The 24,542-nt window shown below is 40.4% G+C and overlaps 1 protein-coding gene across 4 annotated transcripts in view; it reads right to left on the bottom strand.

The window, feature by feature from the left end:
- Positions 1–24,542, bottom strand: part of TNRC6B (trinucleotide repeat containing adaptor 6B) — a 243,209-nt gene that overhangs the window by 30,651 nt on the left and 188,016 nt on the right. For 3 of the 4 annotated variants that reach the window (XM_053661578.1, XM_053661577.1, XM_037160754.2), the window contains 7 exons: positions 20,857–21,198; positions 16,702–19,047; positions 14,518–14,676; positions 11,086–11,264; positions 7,703–7,777; positions 6,582–6,627; positions 5,173–5,321 (listed from right to left, as the gene is read on the bottom strand). In XM_053661578.1, coding sequence (XP_053517553.1) covers positions 5,173–5,321; positions 6,582–6,627; positions 7,703–7,777; positions 11,086–11,264; positions 14,518–14,676; positions 16,702–19,047; positions 20,857–21,198 — 3,296 coding nt within the window. Of the gene's footprint in view, positions 1–3,931; positions 4,103–5,172; positions 5,322–6,581; positions 6,628–7,702; positions 7,778–11,085; positions 11,265–14,517; positions 14,677–16,701; positions 19,048–20,856; positions 21,199–24,542 lie in introns of all 4 variants that reach the window. The other variant, XM_037160756.2, reaches the window with a different exon arrangement.

Raw genomic sequence — 24,542 nt, forward strand, 5'->3', positions numbered from 1 at the left:
TTCAATCGTAATTATCGGTGGCACCCAATTCCAAGCCCAGCTCCATAAGAACTCTACTCCAGATCTGAATACCCTTCCTTGTCCTGGGGCTGCTTAGTCCCTTCTTTGTTAGATGAGGAAATCTGAATCTATCACAGAGTGAGATTAAAAAAATGGGAAAAAGGATAAAATCATTACAGGGACACCAAACATACATTACTCACCTGTAATTTCTCATTAAAATGTTTGACTGCTAGTCTAGTTAAAAACAAATTTAATTCCCTGATTTCTGGAGGACCAACTTCCTGGAGCACTTTCTAGACTGTTCCAATTAAAGAGCTATAGAAAGTAAGGCTACACGACTGCCCTTCTTCTCTACAAAGTCCTTCAGCAAAGACACCATATGACACTTGACACGGTGCTCCCTCTGACTGAGCGAGTTTTCTATACCACCTTCGCTTGGCCTCTTCAAGGCCCAGCTCAGGGGTCATCCTCATCAAGAACGTTTTCCCCAAAACCTTCCTCATTTCACATTCAAATTAACTAAGCCCACCTCTATGTTCTCAAAATACTTTAAAACTCCTTGAAACACCCACCATCAAATCATAGTATAGTTATTTTCTGTTCTGTCTTTCCACTACCAGCTTAATACCTCTTTTTGTATTCCCAGAGCTCAATAGTGCCCTGCTCTGTAGGATAAGCACATTATTTGCAAACATCCAAGACTCACCTTATTTTTGCTGTGTATAATACACTCCCATGTATAATGTGCACATACGTTTTTGTGCACATTATACACGGAATTGTCATGCCCATTATTATACCTATGGTATGCAACTATTATACCCATGTATAACACACAGCCTTGTTTTTCTTTTCAAAAATTTGGGCAAAAAAGTGTGCATTATACATGGCAAAATATGGCATGTGAAAACGTCCCACTGAACATCATCAGTGAAGACAGCTACACCAGTGCTTATACCAAGTTTATACAATGAACTCAAGGCACCACCATCATCTTATCCCTGGAATCGTGGTAATAAGGTATGTTAAAGAAGAATTTTGTAAGGGCACCATTAAGTTCTAGAACACTAAAGACATTTTAATGACTTGATAAATAGATTAAGGGACCACTACAGGAAAATTAATAAACTTAAAAGCATTGAAAATAAAAGTGATTATGAATATAAAATAGAAATGGAAATAAAAAAATCTATGTATATCTCAAAAGAAAAATCAAAGATCCATTATGAATTTTAAATCTCCCAAAGGATTGTTTAAACATAAAAAGAACTTATTTCTAAAATCGCTAATATCTCTGCTTCTCCTGTCTTACTAATCAATTTGTCACCCTAAGGTAAAATGCTCAGCTCCAACTTTTCTGTGATCATGGTAGTCAGTAGCTTAGCTACTAGTCATTCTCAGGAAAATAGGAAACATTTATTTTGCTAAAAATATTCTGCAAAGTCAGGATGGCTGAGTAGCCTAATGTGCTGTGTGCAGAATATTTTGTTCTCATGCTGTACTATCAAAGTAACAATCTTATTTTTTACATGTTTTTGGAAAAGATTTTATTTTATTTTTAGAGAAGGGAAGAGAAGAAGAAAGAGTGGGAGAAAAACATCAATGTGTCATTGCCTCTTGCATGCCCCCTACTGGGGACCAAGCCTGCAACCCCAGCATGTACCCTTAACTGGGAATTGAACCTGGTGACCCTTTGGTTTGCAGGCTAGCTTAGCACTCAATCAACTGAGCCACACCAGCCAGAATATTATTACATGTTAATTATTCATGAACTAGTCCTTGGATGGTAGGGTTTCTAGTAGTTAAAGTCTTTATCATATTCTACATTTTTGCAAGTCCAAAATTGCTTTATGAGGGTCATTTTAAATTTTAATCTTTCTTTTGGTAATAAGTATTAAAAGAAATTGCTGTTTTTAGTTTCTGTAAAATCATGCTCTCCTTTCTTATTTCCAGTAGACAGATTTTACCCCACTTCCACCAAGGATTTTAGGTTTTCAGTATCAAGTGTCTCTAGAGCCATACCAAGCACTTTGATGTATCTGATGTGGTTAATACTACAGATAAGTCAACAGTGGTCTATCAAAAAGTACCTTCTCTATTTTTCTTCTTCAGCATTTTTTTATATGGAACAATGGCTCTACAAGTTGGTCATTTTCTGGGTTCAGAAGTAGCTATTTTGTACAACAATGCATTCTGTGGCAATCACACAGACTGACTTTTTTCCCCACAAAAGTTGTATTTACGAATTAGGAATATGGTCCTCAAAAAGTTGTATATGTTAATGGTGGTTTATCCGGCTATTTCTAAAGCTTCCTTGTTACAGGTGAGGCTTTTATGATTACCTGAGTCCTAACAGTTATTGGTGAAATCTGTCACAACTACAGTGTTTAAATTAGGAAGGTATATAAATTAAAGTTATCAAGCTGATCGAAATCTTCTGTGATTTGAAAAGAAAAACCTTAAAATTTAAGTCTGCTTGAGAGATTAAAAAACACTGTGAAAAAACCATGAGCACATGTGGCTATAACATGTGTATCAGCCTAGCTCGGAATGGCCTCTGCACAGCCAGTTTGGCTGGCTTGTTATGCTGAAGTACATGTACTAACAACACTTGGTAGTCACGTGATCCTGGAAGCATGTGTATAATTACTGTTAACCAAAAGTATTCTGATGACTTTATATCTTCTATACCTCTACTTGAAACTAAAGAGCCCCCTAAAACAGATATAATCGGTTTCTTGTATGTTTATACGAGTATTACATATCCATGTTCTCCGTGGAAACGTTAAGAGAAACAGTGAAATACAAAGGAAGAAAACAAAAAGTTACCTATAACTCCCAACCCAGAGATAACCAATCCAAACACATGAATACAATATAGTTCACTGTAAAAAAAAGTGCTAAGACAACGATTATAAAGCATATGAAAGACCTATATGCCCACCGAGGACTATGGTGTAAGAGGTATTTTATATCATTCTTTAATTTACATATGAAAGTCATCATGAGGAAACAAAATGAATACAATGAAAAATTAAATGTCCTTCCCTGACATTCTGAGGTGCAAGTCACACTGACAAATGCTCACAGAACACAACCAGGAAAATATCATTGTTGGAGTCACTGTCACAAAGGAACTGTCTCCAAGTTCCTGGTTTTCTCCACAAAAACTACAAGAGCAATACTGCGGAGCAACAGACTGAGGCCCGCTGCATCTCCTCAGTCCTGTGAAAGCGAATGGGCATCACCACGCCAGCCCTGCTGGCTTTGCTTCTGCAGCACGGCCCTTCCTTGGAGGGCAGACAGATCAGACCCCAGGAAAGGGGCTGCTCCAGGCTGGATGAAACACTGCCATATCTGAGCAGCATCCAGTCTTCTCAAAGCCTAGTTATCTAATAAAGTTATCTTCATCTGGGTAATTATTATATTTTTATATTTAAAGACACTAAATTTTAAGATGCTATAACCCTCAAATACTTAATATTACTAGTTTTGCTATTTTCCAGTTAGCCGTTTTAGTAAATTGAAAAAACCTCAAAAGTATTAGTATTTTACATTCACTCTAATGTTAAAAAAATGGCAAATATGTTGCTAAATTAGATGATTTAAGATACCTATGTAGCCTCTTTTAATATTTTCCTAAGGCACTTATTAGTTAACTAGACAGCAGGGAGCCTCATCCCCAAATGTGAACTTACGACCAAAAATGAGTAGACAAAAGAAACAGATTTAAAATAAAATCTATGTCGAGAAACATGAAGAGAGATGGGTTCTATGGGCTAAAAGATCTAAAGCCTATATTTAATATCATTCTGTGCATTCAGTAATCAACAAATTTCCCAAGACAGACAAATGATGCAATAAACTGCAGACCAGGGCCAAGGTGAGGCCACAGCCAAGCAGTTAAAAATCTGAGAGGCCTCCTTACTTGTCTAGCAGCGAAGTTTTGGGGGTTGAGCCCTGTGCCGATTGCTCCAAGGCTGACGTTGGGTAGTGTGGAACCAGAGGGAGACAGCTTGTAGCTGGGAGAAGGGGAGAAGGGAGAGCAGGGAGCCTCATCCCCAAGGCACCCATCTTGATTGGAGAAAGGCAAAGTCAGCTGTAAAGTAGTAGTTAGCCAATCACAATGAGTGTTGGTTAGTGAAGCAACAGAATGTGAGAAGGGAAAAGAGAGAAAACACTAGGAATAAACAAGTTAGAGTGTATTAGCAATAAACCAGGAGAGAGTTTGGATCTGATAATAATCATCACACTTTGCCCAAAGACACCATCTGTCATCCTCTTTGATACAGATTTTTCTTATCCTCTAAGTTAGTAATACATTCTGTCCATTGCACTAAGACAAAAATTACCACTTTATTTTTATGTATCTAATATTGATTACTCTTTGCAGCTGCTGAAATAGAAGCCAGAGTAATCTTCCTGTGAATATACTGCTGTCCGGACTAGCATCAATGGTGTAAAAAATGTGTCAGATCTAAACATTTTTCTTTTAACTGCTTTCTGAAGACCACGAGCCCAGTAAGTTGGTATTCTGAATCAAAAAATAATCTCCATCAGAAATGTGAAAATTCAAAACAAATGAGTATACATAACTTATTTAAATCAGGTAGCTGAGAATCTGAAATTATACCACTGTACTATATAGATCACTAGGGAAATGGAGAAAGGATCACAAAAAAAACTCTCTTAGAAACAGCAAAGGAGAAAGTTTTGGGTTATCTTGACAGCTAGGAGGCAAGGCCTTAGGAGACACAGAATATTTGCACAAAATCTTGAAATTTAATTTGTAAATGCATAAAAAATAGCAGAAAAAGAATTCCAAATGAATTTTTCTCTAAAATTTCTGCTACATGTTTTGAGTGTATAGTTCCCCCCTTAAGGAAAGTGATACATACGAACTTTATGTATTTCCCCAAAAGCTAGACCTTATTCACAACACTCACATCCACATCCTAAAGACAGATGGTTTAAGCTTCTGCCTAATCATCTATCTGCTGACATCAACTGTTTTCAAGTCACCATTTAAATCAGGTGATGTTTATATTTTGTTCATTAATTTAGCTCAGCAATTCTATGCTTCCTCCTGGAATTAATTATCAAAAGACAAATAGAAACCAAAGTGGTTCTCATGAATTATTATTACCTTAAACAAAGGATTCAACTCACCTTCTCAAAATAAGGCCCACTATCTGTGGTTCCCATGTCTTTGGAATTAGGTGGACGGAACCCAGATCGATCCTTCCTTATGATATCATTAAAATCCCCGAGATTCATTGCTCGCTTGTCCACATCAAATTTCTTATCTGTAAGGCTCCCTGCAAGGTACCACAGAAGGAGTAAAAATTTCAAGAATCACTGTCTCCCTCATGACCAAGAGCGACTGCCCTGCCCCACTCTCCTCCCTGGGTGCTGAGTATAACTCCAGAAGAGTTCTCAATGGTTCAGGCTGCTGGTGATCTTCCCTGGAACACATGTGGGTTCTTTTTCCTTTCAATTATTCAAAAAAAAAGAAAAGAAAAAACCCCAACATTGTACCAGCTGTAGTTTGTTTTCTGTGGAAGACTGAGAGTCTTGGGGCTAATCTGGTAAAAATCTGACAAAAAAATTTTAGACTGGTTATTGATATGCTTGATGAGTATGTCTTGCTCATAAATTCAAATGTCCTCTGGTTGCTATTATAGCATCTGTTAGAGATAAATGGCTGAGGTTCTGAATCAGTTATTAGTAGTAAGAAGATCCAAGCTGCCCCCCAAATTTAGCACTTGAACAGAAGAGATGGTGTGCCACACTACCGGGACAATGCCATTTCCCAGGAGCAATGATTATTTCCACTTTTCCTTCACAGCTCTATAAATTTGCTATTGTACACTGACATGATCAGTGCCTTAGGAAGCTAAGGTCTTAGTTATTCACATATTTAAAATACCACAGACCAAAGACCATATCCTTATTATCCAGGACTGTGTTAATTTCTTCTTGGCTTCAGGGCAAGCAACAGTATGCTTTGAAGATCCCACAGAGGAAGGGCTGATCCTGCATCCGCTCCACTGGGAATGGGAAAGCTTGTCAATAATAAAACATCCCAGGGCAGAGAAGACTGGCAACCTGAGAGCTGAGTCCAGCAGGGCCACAGACATATTTTGTTGGGCTACATACATTTTTAAAAACTTGAATTAGTTTCCAATATTTAAAAGTCAGGATATCAATATATATCTGAATTTCTTCTGGCCTCTATTCGGAATCAGAAGATCGGGCAAAGCTGAGCTGGAGCTCCTCCAGAGCAACCACTGCTATGAGCCGAGCAAGACTGGTTCCTTTAAGAGGCACGTATGCGCTCCGTGTCCCGATTGCTTATACCTGGCACACATCACTCATTAACTTTACTTTCTTGGCTCTTGCAGTCATTTGAGTTTTCAACACCTACCTAGTGTCTGGCAACAGCACCTTTGACAGAGTGAGTGTTCAATACTTATGTCTACTGAACTGCACCCATCCCAACTCAGACTGAGACAGGGGATCACAACAGAACCTCGTTAACTACAACATTCCATTCGTATTAGTGGAGTGATACATACCTACAGACAAATCCATTTTGCTGCTTGGATTATCTTCAGTTTGACTCTGAAAAGTAAAGAACAGGGAGGGAAAATTAAAGGCTTGAATTAAATGTATGAATCACAGAAGAGATGGCATTATTGATGTAAGAGTCACATGTCATTACTGACACTATACAAGGTCCCTGGGAATGAAGAAGATAACATTGTTTCCTTGACCAGTATGGCTCAGCAGATTGGGCATCGGCCTGAAAAGTGAAAGGTTGCCAGTTTATTCCCAGTTGGGCCTCATACCCAGGTTGTGGGTTTAGTCCCTGGTTGGGGTGTATACTAGGGGCAACCATCTGATGTTTCACTCTCACACTGATGTTTCTGCACTCTGTTCTCCCCCCTTCCCCTCTCTCTAAAAATAAATAAATAAAATCGTTTTAAAAAGATAACATTTTTAATGACTAATTTGATCACTGCTGGTGCCTATATTCCTAAACTCTATTTTTCACATAAAATTAGCTTCAGTAAATCTATGGACTGAGCAATAGCTAAACAAACAGCTGCTTGTAGAAATAAATCCCTGTCCTCAAGTTCCAGTCAGTTGAGGATCAAATTTCACAAGTGGCAGCCAAATGATGACAACTTCTTCTCGTGACTTGTCAAGTCATCAAATCTTGAAATGTGCAGCCAAGTCAAAGTCATCCGTCTTTTGGCAACCAGGGACAGGGTGTCCCCATAATGTTCCCAAGAGATTAAAAAAATCAGAAATTCTATAAGAATTCCCTATATAATTAATCACAAATAGTTTTCCTATCTTGCTGTTGTTGTCTTTTAAAAAATGATAATACTAAAACTGGTACACTAGTCAGAGAAAACTATATAAATTTTAAGTGCCTATCTCTTCCCTAGCTATCTAAAGAAAAGGCTACAAGGACTATACATTAAAAAAAAAACAAAACACTGACCTTTAAATATTGGCGTGTTTCATTAAGAATAAAAGAACAGATAACAAATACTGTTTAAGCTAAATCAGGAACATTTCTTAACCATTTTCTAAATCTGTAATTCTGTATTGCATGAGGCAGTGCATTAAAATTTGTACTAAAAGTAAAAGTTGGGATACATTATACATATGAAAAAATAAAACTTACCAGCAATCCCATATTTGAAAACTGTTTGGCAAGAGGATTCATCCATGAATCACTGTTTCCTCCTTTTAGTGAGCACTACAGAAATGAAATATGTAACCTCAGAAACAAATAATTCCTTTTCTTTTCAACTCCTATTTGAGTTACATAAGTACTGACTGGAAATGTAGAACTAAAAGTTTACCTTTTTTATCCTAATTATTCCTCTTTAACTATTACTGTAAAAGAGTAATAAACCTTACTTATATCTATGTTATTTTATTTGTTACACTGAACTAGAAGTAACTGGAAAACTATCAGAAAAATATCCAGCCAGTATCAGCTTTTTTAAATTATAATGTTTGCATGCTAGTACTTTCCCTTTTGGTAGCTCCTTGTACCCCAAGCCAGTTGGTATCAGGAGGAAAAAAAGTTTGGTGCTACTGCATACTATCTAGAAAGAAGCCTAATTACACTGGTTTATGATTTTCTGTGTGCATCCATGCAGTTCTTTCAACTGTTTGCTTCTCAGTATAAAAGACATGAGTCCCCAATGGAAAAGCCTCGCTGATCTTACTGCAAAATAAGGCAGACACGTGCTTTTGTTTCTTTCTTAATAGGACAAGCTAGTTTCTCCCCTGAACAAGACACTGATCACCAGCTTCATTTTTACTTCCAGAGAGAAAGCAGGTAGAACTATGATGGGGACTTGCTGGGTGGGGTAGGGGTGACGAGGCTTTGTGTCCTTACACATTCTGCAGTTGAAAAATTCTGTTTGTGTTCTGATGGTATTTGTTATAGTAACTTTATTATACTTGAAAGTAATAAGATACTTAAGGTTAGTTACATGTTTTAAGGTCAAAAATCCCTCACTGGAGAGAGGAGAGGAGTGGTAGTTACTGTTTAATGGGCACAGGGTTTGTTTTGCAAGATAAAAAGTTTTCTAGATAGATGGTGGTGATGGCAGCACAATAATGTACTATACTTAACGTCACAGAACTGAACACTTAAAAATGATTGAGATAGGACTCATAGTCAAGATGGAGGCATAGGCAAACACACCTGGCTTCCTCACACAACTGTAGGAGAAATTACTAGACTACACAATGCATGTCACCCAGAACTGTCAGAAAATTGAGCTGATTGGAAGTCTGACAACCAAGGATTTAAAGAAGCCACATTCATCCAGATGGGTGTGTTTTTCTACAACAGGCCATGCTATTAAGATAGGGAGTCAAAACAGCTCTACCTAATACACAGAAACAAACACGGGAAGGCTGCCAAAATGAGGAGACAAAGCAATGTGGTCCAAGTGAAAGAATAGAAACCACAAAGAGATACCAGCTCAACTGGTCAGAATGGCCATCATTACTAAATCACAAACAACAAGTGCTGGCGAGGATGTGGAGAAAAGGGAACCCTAATGCACTGTTGGTGGGAATGCAGACTGGTGCAGCCAGTGTGAAAAACAGTATGGAATTTCCTCAGAAAACTAAAAATGGATCTACCTTTTGACCCAGCTATTCCTTTCCTGTGAATATGCCCTAAGAATCCTGAAAAAAAAAACAAAACAAAACAAAACAAAAAACAAAAAAAAAAACCCCAATTCAAAAGAACTTCTGCACCCCTTTGATCATAGCAGTGCTATTTACAATAGCCAAGTGCTAGAAACAGCCTAAGTGCCCATCAGTAATGAGTGGATCAAAAAACTTAGTAAATTTACACAATGGAATACTACATTGCAGAAAGAAGGAACACCTACATGTTGTGACAGCATGGATGGAACTGGAGAATATTATGTTAAGTGAAATAAGCCAGTTGATAAAAGACAAATACTGTATGACCTCACTAATAAGAGGAATCTAATGAATGAAACTAGCAAACAAAACAGAACCACAGGCATGGAAATATGGAACAGACTGACAGTGACCAGAGGAGAGGGGGAGGGGGATAATGTGGAAAGAAGGGGAAAGGACTAGTGAAAGAACATGTATGAATGACCCATGGACATGGACAACAGCGTGGGAATTAACTGTGGAAGAGTGGAATGGGATAGGTGGAGGAGGGCAAAAGGAAAAAAATGAAGACAACTGTACTAAAATAACAATAAAAAAAGAAAATTCTTCAAGAAAATGGAAAAATGATTAATACAGTAAGTTTTATGTTAATGGTATTTGATCACAATTTTTTATAAAGGCCCTCAATATGAAAAATCAGAATCATCACTCACAGAGCAGAAACATTAAATTCTCCATTAACTTAAATCTTGGTGGTTACCTAGGTGGGCTAGTATCTTTCACTCAGTTGCTTCCTTTCAATAAGCAGTATTCTGAACTGTCTTTTAATTTGGTTTCATTGTTAATTTGTAAATAACCACAGCATACTCAACAACATGAGAGTACAAAAATGCTGAAGTTCCTTTTGTGACCAGAGTAAGAAAATAAAAATCCTTGAAAAGGGAAACAAAATGTTTCCTGAGAGTGCTTAAACAAAATGTCTAACAGCAATAACCTGTATTCCTATGCAATAAAAGAATTACTGCATGAAGAACAAAATTAATATCCTGTAGGCAAAGGGGATGAAGGCATAGCCCTTAGCCAACCGAAGAACTTCTAAGATGGCGTCTGGAATTTGAAAGCTGGAAGGACATTCGCTGTGAAGTGTTTCACAGGGCAGCAGGGCTCCCATGCTGAAAGTAAGTATATGGCTGCCTGTTTTTTATTTCCATCACTTTATTTGTGGAATGAAAGACTGGAATGAAACAAGAGTGCTTCTGCTGAGAGAGTAGTTTAGGTTCAAAGACTACTGTTCCAGACTGAAAACCAAAGTCCTCATCAAACTGTAAATCCAACGAGAAACTGAGCTGTTCTAAGACATGCAAAGTGAAAAGTTTACAACATAACCTGGCACAGGATGTAGATAAATCATTTAGTTGCTGCAGCAGGGTTATACACTGGCTTCATTTTGTTGGGAGAAAAATCTGGACCTTGGAATTTCCTGAATTAGATAAAAACCAGAAAGGCTGACTGCCTCTGGAGAAGCTGCCTTACTTTAGTTTCTCTACATATTCATGGGGATTTACTCTGAGGACTTCCTTGGCTTTAGAAAATATAAGCATAAAACATTCATAGAAAGTGCCTTGAAAGCTTCCCCAAAACAATTATAATTTGGATGCTAAAAGAAAAAAAAGTCTCCTATCTTTGAAAAGTCCATTTTACCCATAGCAACAGTTCTATAGTCTGTGGTTTCAAAGACGTGGGGAAGGAACATGAGGGGTAAAGAGGAAGTAGTTATTTGTTACAAATAACCTCAAGGGACTCCAGCTGCCCTACTCCTTCCATTAAAAATTCTCAGTTCTGCCTTCTAAGAACAAATAAGCAAGCCCAAATATTTCTAAAGCAGACTACCTTCATTTGTTTCTTTCCTCCTTGTCCCCAGCTGGCTGAGTTGTGGGAGGAAGCGCTTCCCTGAGAGCCGGCGGCGGTGTTCCAGACTCCTCCATCATCCTCCTCTTCCCAGCTGGGATGGCGAGTTCCTGTCACTGGCCCATCACTCTCCCCCCAGCCGTCTTGCATAGATTTGGAATCTTTAGGAAAAGAATGAATAAACTGTATGCAGTAGCTACATAACAATAACCACAATAATCATTCCTTATAAATACATAATAATCATTCCTTAAAAATATAGCATTTATGTAACAGTAACCACAATAATCATTCCTTGTTAATATATAATAATTTTATCAATATATCTATATGACAAGGAAAACATTAATTATATTGTTTAAAAAGATTATTTATTTTTTTTAGAGAGGGGAAAGGAGGGAAAAAGAGAGGGAGAGAAACATCAATGTATAGTTGCCTCTCGTGTGCCCTCTACTGGGGACCTGGCCTGCAACCCAGGCATGTGCCCTAGACTGGGAACTGAACCAGTGACCCTTTGGTGCAGACCGGCACTCAATCCACTGAGCCACACCATCCAGGGCTATTATTCATATTTTAGAGTCCATGAAATGGAAACCCATAAAAGTTCAATGATACAGAGTAAGTTAAGAAACCGCAGAATTAAGACCTCCTGACTTCTGGTTCAATGATGTTTCTCTTCTACAAAGTTGACAGAAATCACGAAATTGAAAAGAATCTATCACTACTTAAAAGAAATTTCCCATTTAAATTAAGAGAAATCTGTTCTTCTTAAGGATCATGCTTTACCCTCCTAAAAGTACGTGTGTGATTTATAATGGACACTTCAAATATGAGGTATAAGAATACCTGCCTACCTGGTTTGGGGTAAAATTAAATAAACAACATGAAAAAGAGAAGAAGAAAAGAAAATTTTGTTAGATTTTGAATGTAAGTATTATGGTGAAAGAGAAATTCAAAGATAACCATAAAATTTGAAAGATACTAATTTATATACTTGAAATATGTTAAACATTAAGAAAGATCCTAGGCAAAGACAATGTACGAGCAATGGTCTTACACCACGAGCAGTGGATTTGAAGGAACAGGTGGAGGAAACTGCTGGAGAACAGGGAAGGAAAGAAGGAAAACGGAGACCACAGACGAGGGCTCTGGTGTGCAACAAAGTAGAATGTCGGTATCTAGCTCTACCAACACCCTCTTCTTAACATAGGTCTTAATTTGGAGATTGGGATAAATCCTTAACTTCCTTCTAAAAATACTCTAAGGAACTGAAGGATACATTTTGTGGTAATAAGACCCTATAAAATGATGGAAGAAGGGAAAATGGGCTATCTCGCCTAGAGACTGCCATTCACAGCTTTACTTTACTAAACGAAAGAACATTTATGGAACAGGTAGCTATTTGATTTACATAGCTTCACAGGATGAGTCTAAAGTAAAAAAAGTGACTCTTCCCTTGAATGATGTTGCCACTCCCTGTGACCAGGCCTATGACAGCCATGAGGGCACCCATGAAATACACAGAGCACAAGGAGGTTGGTTTCTTCTAACTGTAGCACCCCTACCCCCCCGCAGGGCCCAAGGGAACCTGATGGACCCTCTATGGGGTTTATCCAGCCTTACATGAAAGGCTTTTTGATTGAACAGCAAGAGGCAGGGCTTGGAAGCTATTCTCCCTCCTACTCGAAATGCCATTGATAACCAGGTTAGTTTCTTCCACACATGAGATTATTCATTATTATGTAAGAATAAGTCTTATAACACTCTCTGACAAGAATAGGAATTAAAAGCCCAACATAAATATCATACTGACCCCTCTATAAAAACAAAGACACCCAAGATAAAAAGATAACTTATTTGCAAGCATAGATATCTGTGGTCTAGAGAAGATAACAGGTTAACGACCAGCATTAGTTGATAGGCTGGGATGACCTAGGCCCCTTCCTTTGAGTATTACACATTCAGAATACCCAGAGGAAGAGTAGCTAGAATTATGATACAGATGACCCTGAAGAGTAGAAAGCATTTTTAATAACTAAAGAAAAATTAGGTTTTTTAAAAAGATTTTTTAAAATTTATTTATAGAGAGCGGGGAAGGCAGGGAAAGGGAGAGAAACATCAATGTGAGAGAAACATAGATTGGTTGTCTCTCACATGCACCCCAACTAAACCCGCAATCCAGGCATGTGCCCTAATCAGGAATCAAACTGGTGACCTTTTACTTTGCAGGACAATGCTCAACCAAGCCACACCAGCCAGAGCAAAAGTGACAGTTTTATGATGAAAGAAAGGTGATGCTGAGGTTGGGAAAGACATAAAAATCCTGAAACTACTGCTAAAGTACCCCTTTGTGCCAAGAGTCTTCATGTCTTCCGACAGTTTTTTGGATCTATTTAATAGTCTCCAGGATGGTTGTTCCCAATACTACCAATTTTACAATGAAAATCAAAACTCTTATAAAGCTATTTCTATGAAGCTGAAGAGATACTTTATTTAAAAAATGCAGTCAAGTTATATATAGAATATACCTAAGATCATAATCCTTCATGTAGCGCTGTAAGAGTCCTAAACATCGTAAAATAAACTTGACAATGAAATTTTTTAATTTGTGTTCAAATTTTGAACATTCAGTATGACCACATTTTCAAATCAAAAGACAATTCTTAAGTCTACAATGTAGTAGAACAGGGATGTTGGAATACTTTTTAGGAAAACTACAAACCTGTGAAAACGGGCATTTGAAACTGAGATTTTCACCTGAGGAACATCCACTAGGACATTCCAAAGCGCTGCTTTACAAAGCTTTGCAAATTACTGTGACTACATATTGCCAGCTGGATCAAGGATAGCTTAGATTTTTAATGACTAAGAATTTAAATATTACATGCTTTGATTAAAAAATTCAAATGAAGAAGTCTCTGTCAGGTCAAGAAACCTTAAATGTTCCTATGTGGGTGGATGTATGGGAAGAGAGACAGCAGGAAAAGGAAGGAACAGAAGGATGAAGTCACTGGGTAGCAGAGACTATGACCAACATTAAAAACGAAGAAACTTTTTCATTATACTAACAAAAGAGTAGAAATGCAAAATAGATGTGGAGAGCAATACTTCAGTTACTAGTCAAGAAAAGTACCGTATCAACATTTCAATTCTGGCTAGGTATTATACCTAACTTAAAACATCAACAAAACTTACACCTAACTTAAAACATCAACAAAACTAACTTGCGACTTTCAGTTCACTCTTAACATTTTAACATTTGCCAATTCAAGTCACCACCATCTGTTACTAACCAGTTATTAAAGGCTCAAAGTCCTGAATCTTGTAACAAGTTTTAACACTAAACAGCCCCCTAAGAATGTCTGACGCCCCCAATTAACAGAGAAACCCTCAAAAGTAACTCTGTATACTTACTAGGTTTCATGGCATTTGGAGTGTTGGAAGGTGCATTCCCCCAGCCTGTGGTCGATGCTCCCGTGTCTTCCATTTCACCCCACCCAGGACTGCTTTCATTTGGCTCCCCCCAAGCTGAAGTACCATTATCAGGAGCAGGTGGTGTGCTTTTGCTCCAGACTGTAAAGGCAAGAAATGTGTCTCTAAGAATGATGTGTTAAATGGAACACGGTAATATCCAGGGGGGTGAAGGGGGAAGAGACAGGCACTCTGAGAAATACAGGTTCCACCTTCACAGAGGGCATTTGGCATTACCACTTTTGGCCCAGTAATTCCACTGCCAGAAAATTATACCATAGTTAAATTTATAAAAGTAAATGAAATTACATATATAATAATGCCCACTGTATCACTGTAAAAACACATTTGGAAGCAACCTAAATATTTATCAAAGAGGGACTGGTTAGACCAACTGTGGATCACCCACAAAATAAATACTATATACAAAGCAAAAGAGACAACTGTACATGGTAATATGGAAAGTTTTTATGTAAAATGAAAAAGGCGAGGTGAAGAAGTGCATATACTTATTTGGCTATGCATAATGCGCACCAACCTTTTTGTGCATATCACACATGGAATTATGTAATCATTATACCCACGAATAATGCGCATCCCTAATTTCCCTCAAAAATATGGGCAAAAAGTGTGCATTATACATGGCAAAATACAGTACTATAATTTCTTCTGTGCAAAATGACTACAGGCTAGATCTATTTTGATACAGGCATGAACAAAAATGTTTGAACAAGAGACAAAATTCTAAGAGATTACCAGTGGGGTGAGAGACCCTAAAGGGCTAAGATTCTTTTATTTACCACCTTTTGCTTTTCTGTACAGGTTGAAGGCTTCTACTCTATAGTCATCCTTCGGTACGTGGGGGAACTGGTTCCAGGACCAGAATCCATGGATGTGCTAGTTCTTTATGTGGAATGAAGCAGCATTTATATATAACTCCAATATTCTTTAAATCATTTTTGGATTAGTTTTAATACCTAATACAATATAAACACTACGTAAATAGTTGTTATATTGTACTTGCTCAGAGAATAATGGCAACAAAAAAGTTTGTATGTGTTCAGTACTGCTGCAATTATCACAGGCCTCATTATAGAGTATAATAATGTAATTCTGAATTTTTGTGTTTTTTTTCCAAATAATTCTGATCTGTGATTGTGGAGTGGAAAGTTGAATATGTGATTAATTTTAACTAAGGAAAGATAAAACACTTGAGTGGTGTATCTCCTTAGTTTGTTGATATATGCTTCATGGGGACATTCAAGTTGACAGTAGTGCTGGTTGATATTATCAGCACTACTTTTAATTTACTGGGTTTGGTGTTTCCTATTTGAATACAGCGGGAAGAAATTTAAATTCTGGACAACTGATTATCATTAGATAACAGTATCATAAGCATCACACAAAGTACTCTACTTCCAAAGGTGATCATATAATTATCTGGAAAGTGACCCACACATTCCAGATCCCAGCCCTGCTAGTGTTCTGACAGCTTCTGTAAGAACAACACACAATTCTTCCCTTCCCTGAGGAAAAACAAACATAGAGGATATGGTCATGGGTAGAAACAGAATAGATACCAGCTCTACTCTTGCTACTATTTTATTATTTTAAAAAAATCTTTAGAGGGGGCAGGGAAGGAGAGAGGGAGAGAAATAACAACGCATGGTTGCCTCTCGTGCGTCCCCTGCTGGGAACTGCGGGGAACTGGCCTGCAACCCAGGCATGTGCCCTGACTGGGAATCGAACTGTAATCCTTTGGTTCGCAGGCCCCTGCTCAATCCACTAAGCTACACCAGCCAGGGCCTATTTTAATCCTTTATTCTTAAATTTAGAGCATAGTTTCTTTACCAAGATATAAGTCTTCTGGATTTCACAGACCAATACAATTACAAAACAATAATTTTGGGAGACTAACACAGGGATACCAACTTCTCCTTTGGCCAAGAAAAAACATTAAAAAATACCACCAGGATCTGTTATCACTATCATTTTATAAAAAGAGCATTTTTGTTAATGCAGAAAAGATTCCCAGAACACAGCTAAGTTGAATAAATGCAGCTTAATAAAAATGCCTTGGTTTAGAATCTGTTTTCATCAAAACCTGCAAGAAAAGCCACTGCCTACCTGATGCTGATTTACCCGTCATCGGGGTAGGCAGGTTTGGTTCTCGAGGTGCTGGGCCCCCTTGGGAATTCTTATCCCACAGATTCACATTCTTGTAATTATAACTGTTGGGGTCTCCCCATGCTGAAGTGCCATCATCAATGTCCATTTTCCGACTAATTGACTGTGGGGATGGTTCTTCCCAACCACTAGGTTCCTCATCCTTAGGGGTTACTGGCTGCGGCCCGCTGCTCCAGTTGGAATTGGAAGGTCGTCCGTTGCCTGGAGGTGGTGGGGGTGGGCCTCCCCATGAACCAGAAGCCTCTGGTTGTGGTGGTGGTGGCTGCTGGGACTGCTGCTGCTGTTGGTGCTGTTTATTCCAGGAACTGGGCTGTCTCCCTGTCTCGGTCCATGCTGGAGATCTTTTGCAATCTTCCCATCCACCTTTGGAAGCTAGGCTTGCATTCCCACTGCTCCCCCAAGTTCCAATTTCATTCTGCCCTCCTTCACCCCACCCAGACACAGGTTTACTTGCAGAACCTTCCCAATTGCTGCTTTTTGCTTGATCAACTTCTTCTCCCCAACCATTCTTTCCAGAAGTCCATCCTTGATTGGGCTGGCGTCCACCTCCCCACCCCTGATCCTTGCTGGAATTCTCATTCCAAGAGGAAGAAGTCTTTTCATCTGGTCGTCCTCCTCCCCAACTGGAAGAGTTGTTCTTATAGTCATTCCAGCCTCCTGTGTTCTTGGGTTCTTTCCACTCCGTAGAGGCTGAGAGCTCCCCCCATCCAGACTTCATTTGATTGCTTTGGCTGGGTGCGTCTCCCCAGCCCCCTGAGTTCTTGGTCTGTGTGGCAGCGCTCTCCCACCCCTCAGTTCCTTTGTCAGATTTCCCCTCAGGCCTTGGCACCTCTTCAATATCCCACACTGTGTCCTGCTTAATTTGAGTTTGGCCCCAGCCAGTGTTTGAGAGCACCCTGGGGTCCAAATCAGTTCGGCTCAAAAGAGTCTGCAAGACAGCCTGACAATCAGGATGTGTGGGCCTATATGACCGACGGCCAGAATTATGACTGTCACTACTTCCTGCTTTGTGGTTGCTTCCAGTGCTTTGACCTCCAACTTCACTTCCTGTGGAGCTGGAAGATCTTCCCCAACAGGGAGCCTGGGCATTGCCTTGGTTTTCAGGGAGGGGGTGGCCCTTTTGATTGTCCCATGCTCCAGTGCTAGAATTTGGTTGGTTTGGACCACTCCATTCTCCAATTTTCAACTCATCAGACCCAGTCGGCTGTTTCCATTCTCCCTGAGAGACCCCAGATGTCATTTTGTTCCCTTCACCCCATTTGCTGTCATTAGAGTCCTGAGGGCCAAAGTTCCAGGACCCACCCGTAGACCTGTTATTATTGTCCCAAGAGTCATTTTTTGACCCAGTTGACTTCTGAACAGAAGCTCCTTTCCAGGAGTCCTCTCTATCCTTTCCATTGTTCCCATTGTTTCCAGAATTGCTTTGTCCAGAGGCTGTGTCAGTTCCAGAAGGCCCCCTAGCTGCACCCCACGATCCAACACTCCCACTCTTTCGATCTCCAGTGCTTTGTGAAGGGGCATCAGTGCTCCTGGAGGCGTTCCCCAAGCCCATTCCAAAGGGCATTCCCTTATTCTCCATGGGGTTTGGTGAACTTAAGTTCAAGGAGTTAGTGTTTCCATTTTTTGGTCCATCAGTGTTATGAATTTGAGCCTGTTCTCTGCCAGAGACAACAAAATTAACACCCGCATTTTCCATCTTTGACTGCTGTTCCCTGGATGCCTGACCTACTGTGCTAACCTGTGCACTGGAATTACTAGTATCTGTCTCCAATGCCCCTTTCCTAGAATTTCCTTCTTGTACCAGCGCTGGCCAGGCAGATGGGTTGCTATTTGGGTTAAAGTTGCTGAAGCCAGAGCCAGGTCCAATTCTATCCTGACCACTTACATTCCTCCAATTTCCAAGTCCATTGTTGTTCTCTGCAGTAGAGTTGGAAGATTGAACAGATTTAGCCTTAGGGTCAGATTTCCAGACCCCAAGGTTACATTCGTTCCCAGAACTTGCAGACTGGCACTGGCTCCCTTTTCCTTTGTTACTAGTGGTGCTTCCTGGCAGAGTGCTCTTCTCAGAGCCAGGGTTTGAGGCACTGTTGTTATCGGTGGTATTTTCAGAAGAAGACTCAGTGTCTTTGCTGGCAATACAAGGCCACTCTTCCATGTCAGACCCGTCTACAATCACCTTGTCCCAGATGTGAATTGGGTTGGGGGAGGCGCCGTTGTTGGAGGAGGCTCCCGGGCCCCAAGTGGAATTTGCATAATTTGAAGCAGCAGCACCTCCAAGGGTTGACTCTGGGAAAGAGATTGTCTTATCAGTCACAGATACAAATGCACAACTGATTAACATCTCAAGCTGAAACTACCCTCAAGAGAACTCGTATTTCCCCACAAGCTAACATTCCACAACTTGCACCTCATTCAGGCACCATTCCCCATCAGCACTTACTGTTATTTCCTCCTGAATGCATACACTTAAACTTGCCCATTTTTCTGGGCCTAGTCCAAGTGCCACTTTTTCTGTGAAATTTTTTTGAGCTTATCACCAGAAAATAGTCTTTCCCTGTCTAGAGCCATTTTGCTCAGTGCTGGACTACTTTGTTTGTCTTCTCTCCCCTGTGTTGGAGCCTTTAAGGCAGAGACCCTATTTTGCTAACATTTGAATTCCACAGGTCCAGCACATTGCTGCTCAGTGAGGGTCAGCTGCATATGAATGCCCACTCAGCTGGATGCCGGGGGCAGACAAGCACAAATCAGTCTGTATGCCTGAGGAACTTAATCTGATGAACTAGTTTGGCTCAGCACATATTCTGGTGGAATTTACTATATTTGGCAGGGGGGAAAAGAAAGACAGGATTTAAACCCAATTATTTCTTCTGAATATACTTAGCTCCTTTATCCAAGCAGCTTAATATCAATACGAAGTTGAAAAAAAATTACATCAAGCCATATAAAAGTAAGAAAGCACAGAATCTCAAATTCTTAACATTTAGGGGCCTTCTTGGTTTTAAGAATGTGAACTGGAGATTCTGGCTCACACTGGACCCATGCTGACATCCAGGCCTGCATAGACTGGGTTGCAGAAATGTCTGACACAATTGCCCCTCACATACTTCCTTTTGTATCTGGTTACAAGAGGCCAGGAGGCCTGTCCCTGATGGCTTTGGACCTAGCCTGATGGTCACTAGAGGGGAAGCCTTGTGCACAGGGCTTTCTCTGCATGAAGCCTATGTCACACCAGGTTTCTTTCCTCCCTTACTCTGTACATGAGACAGTGAGAGAATTTTCCAGGTGATTCTATGTTCAGACTTACTAGAATAAAGCATCCCGTTGTTAACAATCACAGTTCATTGTCCTTGCCAACGCTTAACGGTGCTCAAGCTCTGAATTTTAATACAGTCTCAAAAAAAAAAAAAAACATTTTAAGAGATAGTTGAAATCTGCTAATGAGCTAAAAAAATTTATCTGGAAGTTCTTAGCTGTAAACTGATTTAGTATTCCCATGTTGGAAAAAATCTCCGAACTTCTAATAGAACCCTTTAGTCAACAATCCTTCTATCTACATACATTCTTAATAATGCCCAAAATCCAGGGCCTGCTAAAGAAATACTGCTGCCAAAAAAAAAAAAAGCTAATAAAATTTAGAATGATATTATTTGGTATCCTCCTAAGATTCTATAGAGTAATCTAAGAGACCATTCTCTCTACCTGCTGAACATTCTGGGAGCATAAACATGAGCATCTAAGATTCAGAACATTCCCTTGCACTTATCCCACTTCCAATCATACTTAAAACACACACACTTGTGACATCAGTTGGAACTATGGAGGCTTAAATTTGTAATACTCTTGTCTGAGAAGGAAAAAAAGCTCCAAAGAACAATGACAGACAGTAGCTACACTCACTGGTCGCAAAAACCTAGTTTTGGAAAAGAAATGCTGTTACACAACTTGTACTGGAATTCCCTCCCATCATTTGAATAGCCCCAATAGTCTATATTATTAATGTTTTCTGTGAACTTTATACCAGGTAATACAACAGTGCTATCCTTCACCCCTCTCTGAAGCTGCCATGAATTCAAGACACCGACACCTTTTCCTCACCTGGTGCAGTCCCACTCTCACTCTGCAGCAGTGTTCCTGTCACTTGTGCGTTGTTTGGGTTTGCTCCAGGTGCTGTGGAGGGAGGAGGCCCTGCCCCACCCCCGAGGAGCATGCAGGAGGGTGGAGGGGGCTGCCCACGTTTTAGTAACACTTTGTGGTCCTGCTGGCAACGGAATCGCGGCGGCACCTCCCGAGGCATGTAGCGGGCGGCGCTTGGCGGTTGTCCGTTCGGCACTGCCACCCTTTTGGCATTGTTGCCACCATTGACTGGTGGCGATGGAGAGCTGCCAATTGGGCTGGCGGCCGTTGGTTGGCTTAAACTTGGTTTCGTCACTTCGGGCACTGAAAGAGAGAGATTGGGAAACAACTTTTTAAATCAAATACATTTTTAAGACTTTTTACATGGAACTGATTGCAGTAAGACAACCCTTTTTCATTCTATTCCTGATGGACATGGCCTTTCCAAATTGCCAGCACCTTTGGTTTATTGAAGGGTGGGGGCAGGGGGGTAATGGTGACAGGATTCAAAGACAGCAATACCATGGAATTCCAGTAATCCCTATTCACTCCCCTAAATCAACAGGCAATTCCCTGAAGAGCTGCCTTGAAGGTCTAAGGGTATATATGTTCCCCAGGCAAAGTCCTTAGTAAAGTTCAAGGCACTCAGCCCAAAGGCCCTGCCCTGTCATCCTCATTCTTTTTTTAAAAAATATATTTTATTGATTATGCCATTACAGTTGTCCCATTTCCCCCCTTCATTCACCTTCACCCTGTACCCCCTCCCCTACCACTGTCCCCCCTTTCATTTATGTTCATGTGTCTCAAGTTTTTTAGATTCTGTATTTCCCCTCCTATTCTTGCCCTCCCCCTATTTTCTATCTACCATCTATGCTACTTATTCTCCGTACCTTCTCCCTCCTTCTCCTCCTCCCACCCCCCTGTTGCTAACCCTCCATGTGATCTTCATTTCTATGGTTCAGCTCCTGATCTAGCTGTCCTCTTAGTTTGCTTTTGTTTTAGGTGTGGTTGTTAATAACTGTGAGTTTGCTGGCCTTTCACTGTTCATATTTTTTGTCTTCTTTTTCTTAGATCAGTCCCTTTAACATTTCATATAATAAGGGCTTGGTGTTGATGAACTCCTTGAATTTGGCCTTATCTGAGAAGCACCTTATCTGCCCTTCCATTCTAAATGAAAGCTTTGGTGAATAGAGCAATCCTGGATGTAGGTCCTTGCATTTCATGACTTGGAATACTTCTTTCCAGCCCCTTCTTGCCTGTAAGGTCTCTTTTGAGAAATCAGCTGACAGTCTGATGGGAACTCCTTTGTAGGTGACTGTCCCCTTCTCTCTTGCTGCTTCTAGGATTCTCTCTTTCATTTTAATCTTGGCTAATGTAATGATGATGTGCCTTGGTGTGTTCCTTCTTGGGTCCAACTTCTTTGGGACTCTCTGAGCTTCCTGGAAGTCTATTTCCTTTGCCAGATTGGGGAAGTTCTCCTTTATTATTTGTTCAGATAAGTTTTCCACTGGTGGCTGTTCCTTTCCCCCTTCTGGCACCCCTATAATTCAGATGTTGGAGTGTTTAAAGATGTCCTGGAGGTTCCTAAGTCTCTCATTTTTTTAAATTCTTGTTTCTCCATTTTTTTTTTTTGTTTGGTCATTTTTTTCTTCCTTCTGGACCACTCCCTTGATTTGAGTCCCAGTTTCCTTTCCATCACTATTGGTTTCCTGTGCATTTCCCTTCTAGTTTAGCCTTGATTTGTTCCTCTAATTTGTGACTAAAATCAACCAGTTCTGTGAGCATCCTGATCACCAGTGTTTTGAACTGTGCATCTGATAGGCTGGCTACTTCTTGGTCGCTTAAAAGTATTGGCTCTGGACCTTTGAGCTCTTTTTCTCTACCTGAGACATAATGTTTTGGTTAGGTCGTGCCTACTACGTATGGGGGCAGATCCTTAGGTGTTCATCAGGGTGGGGCGACCCAGTCACTGGGTTGTGATGCTGTATGTGGGGGCGGGGTCAGAGAGGGGAAATGGTGCTTGTTCCACACTCTCTCTGGAATTTTGGTCCCCTCTGCTACTTCCCGCAAGCAAACCGGGCCCTCCTAGTGGCAGCTCCCAGGTGTGTGGGCCTGTGCACCCTCCAGGACCCTGTGAGTCTCTCTAACAAACTCTCTGTGAGCCTGGAAGCTTCTCCTGGGACCTCGACCCCAAAAGTTTCTCCAATTGGTGCTTTCAGGCTTTAACTCCCAGCACTGGGGCCCTAGCCTGTGTGGTCTGTCTCACTGCTCCCTCCTTCACCTGTTTTATCTGTGCGCAAATGTGTGACCGCAGCCAGCCAGCCACCTTGCGCCCTCACTGTATCCACCTGTTGCCATCCCACACCTGGGATCCTCCAACTGCTGCCTGTGCGCCTGGGTCAGTCAGGCCGCTCTGCCCGACCGAACCCTACTTCGCCACTGACTCCGCCCCCTTCTAACTGGTCTGGATGAACAGTTTGTTGTTGTTGTTGGACTTCCATACGGTTCAATTTTCTGTATTTTGGTTGTGTTTTTGTTACTAAAACTTTGTTGTCCTTAAACTTGGTTGTGGAGGAGGCACAGTGTTTCCACCTACACCTCCATCTCGGCCAGAAGTCCCTGTCATCCTCATTCTTGAAGGCCTACCTCAGAGAAACTTTCTGGAAGCCTCTGGAATAGGGAGGCCAAGCACCCTCCACTTATCCTCCTGCAACGCACCATCCATTGCACTTTACCACTGAATTTATTACCACATTATACTGAAGTTCTCCCTTTATAGGCCTCTCTCCCTCACCCGTAAAGGCTGAGTCCCATCCTTCATCATTTTTTTTTCTTAAGGCCTGCCACAGGGAACCTCAACCTAGAGAATCACAGAATCACCAAATCAACTTGTTGGTTACTACAGCCACCTAAACTCAGAGATTGCTGCTTGGCACTGTGTGTAAATATTAGAAACATTAAATCTTTTTGCTTTGCCCCCCCCCCATTTTAAGTGTATCCTGCATTTTTTGAAACTCTTTATTTAAAATAAAAAATTTTTAATGTAAATACTTTCCCTATTTAATAATAATTTAATGTTTTTGCTTACTTTAAAATTTTCATTTATTTTAATTGTTGTTCAAGTACAGTTTTCTGTCTTTTACTCCCATTGCTTACTTTTAAAAATGACAAAAGGAAGTGTGGGGATGTGCTGCACGACTGTGAAGCTACACTCTGCAGGACCCTTTGGCTTAACCCAACAGAGGTCATTCTTCTGGATCTGCACCTCCTGTGTTTCATCCCACCAAAAACCTACTACCCTTCCTAAGAAAATATGACAGCCAAATAGAGGCTGTCAGTAACACAGAAACCATCATTGAGCCTGATAATTCAGATGAGTCTAAGGTCAAAATCCCTCATATCCAAGGTAAGGTGTTAGGGCCAGCTCTGGTGGCAATACCATTCTGATTGCTGAAATGATTCTGAGCCAGTGTGTCGAGCACTGAACAGGCTCCTTTATGAGGAGGGAAATACGTCATTAGAAATCGGGGCCCAATCTATACCCATCAGACACTGGTGTGTACTCTGAGTAACAGGAGAAAAGAGCATCTGCCGGAAGTAACTTCAGGACAACCTTTGGGTTTAACTTTAGCCCATCAGGAAGCTGTACCCTAGTAAGGAAAAGAGCC

This window comes from Artibeus jamaicensis, unplaced genomic scaffold (assembly GCF_021234435.1).
Source record: "Artibeus jamaicensis isolate MK-2021 breed Jamaican fruit bat unplaced genomic scaffold, CSHL_Jam_final contig_233, whole genome shotgun sequence".
Classification (NCBI taxonomy): domain Eukaryota; kingdom Metazoa; phylum Chordata; class Mammalia; order Chiroptera; family Phyllostomidae; genus Artibeus; species Artibeus jamaicensis.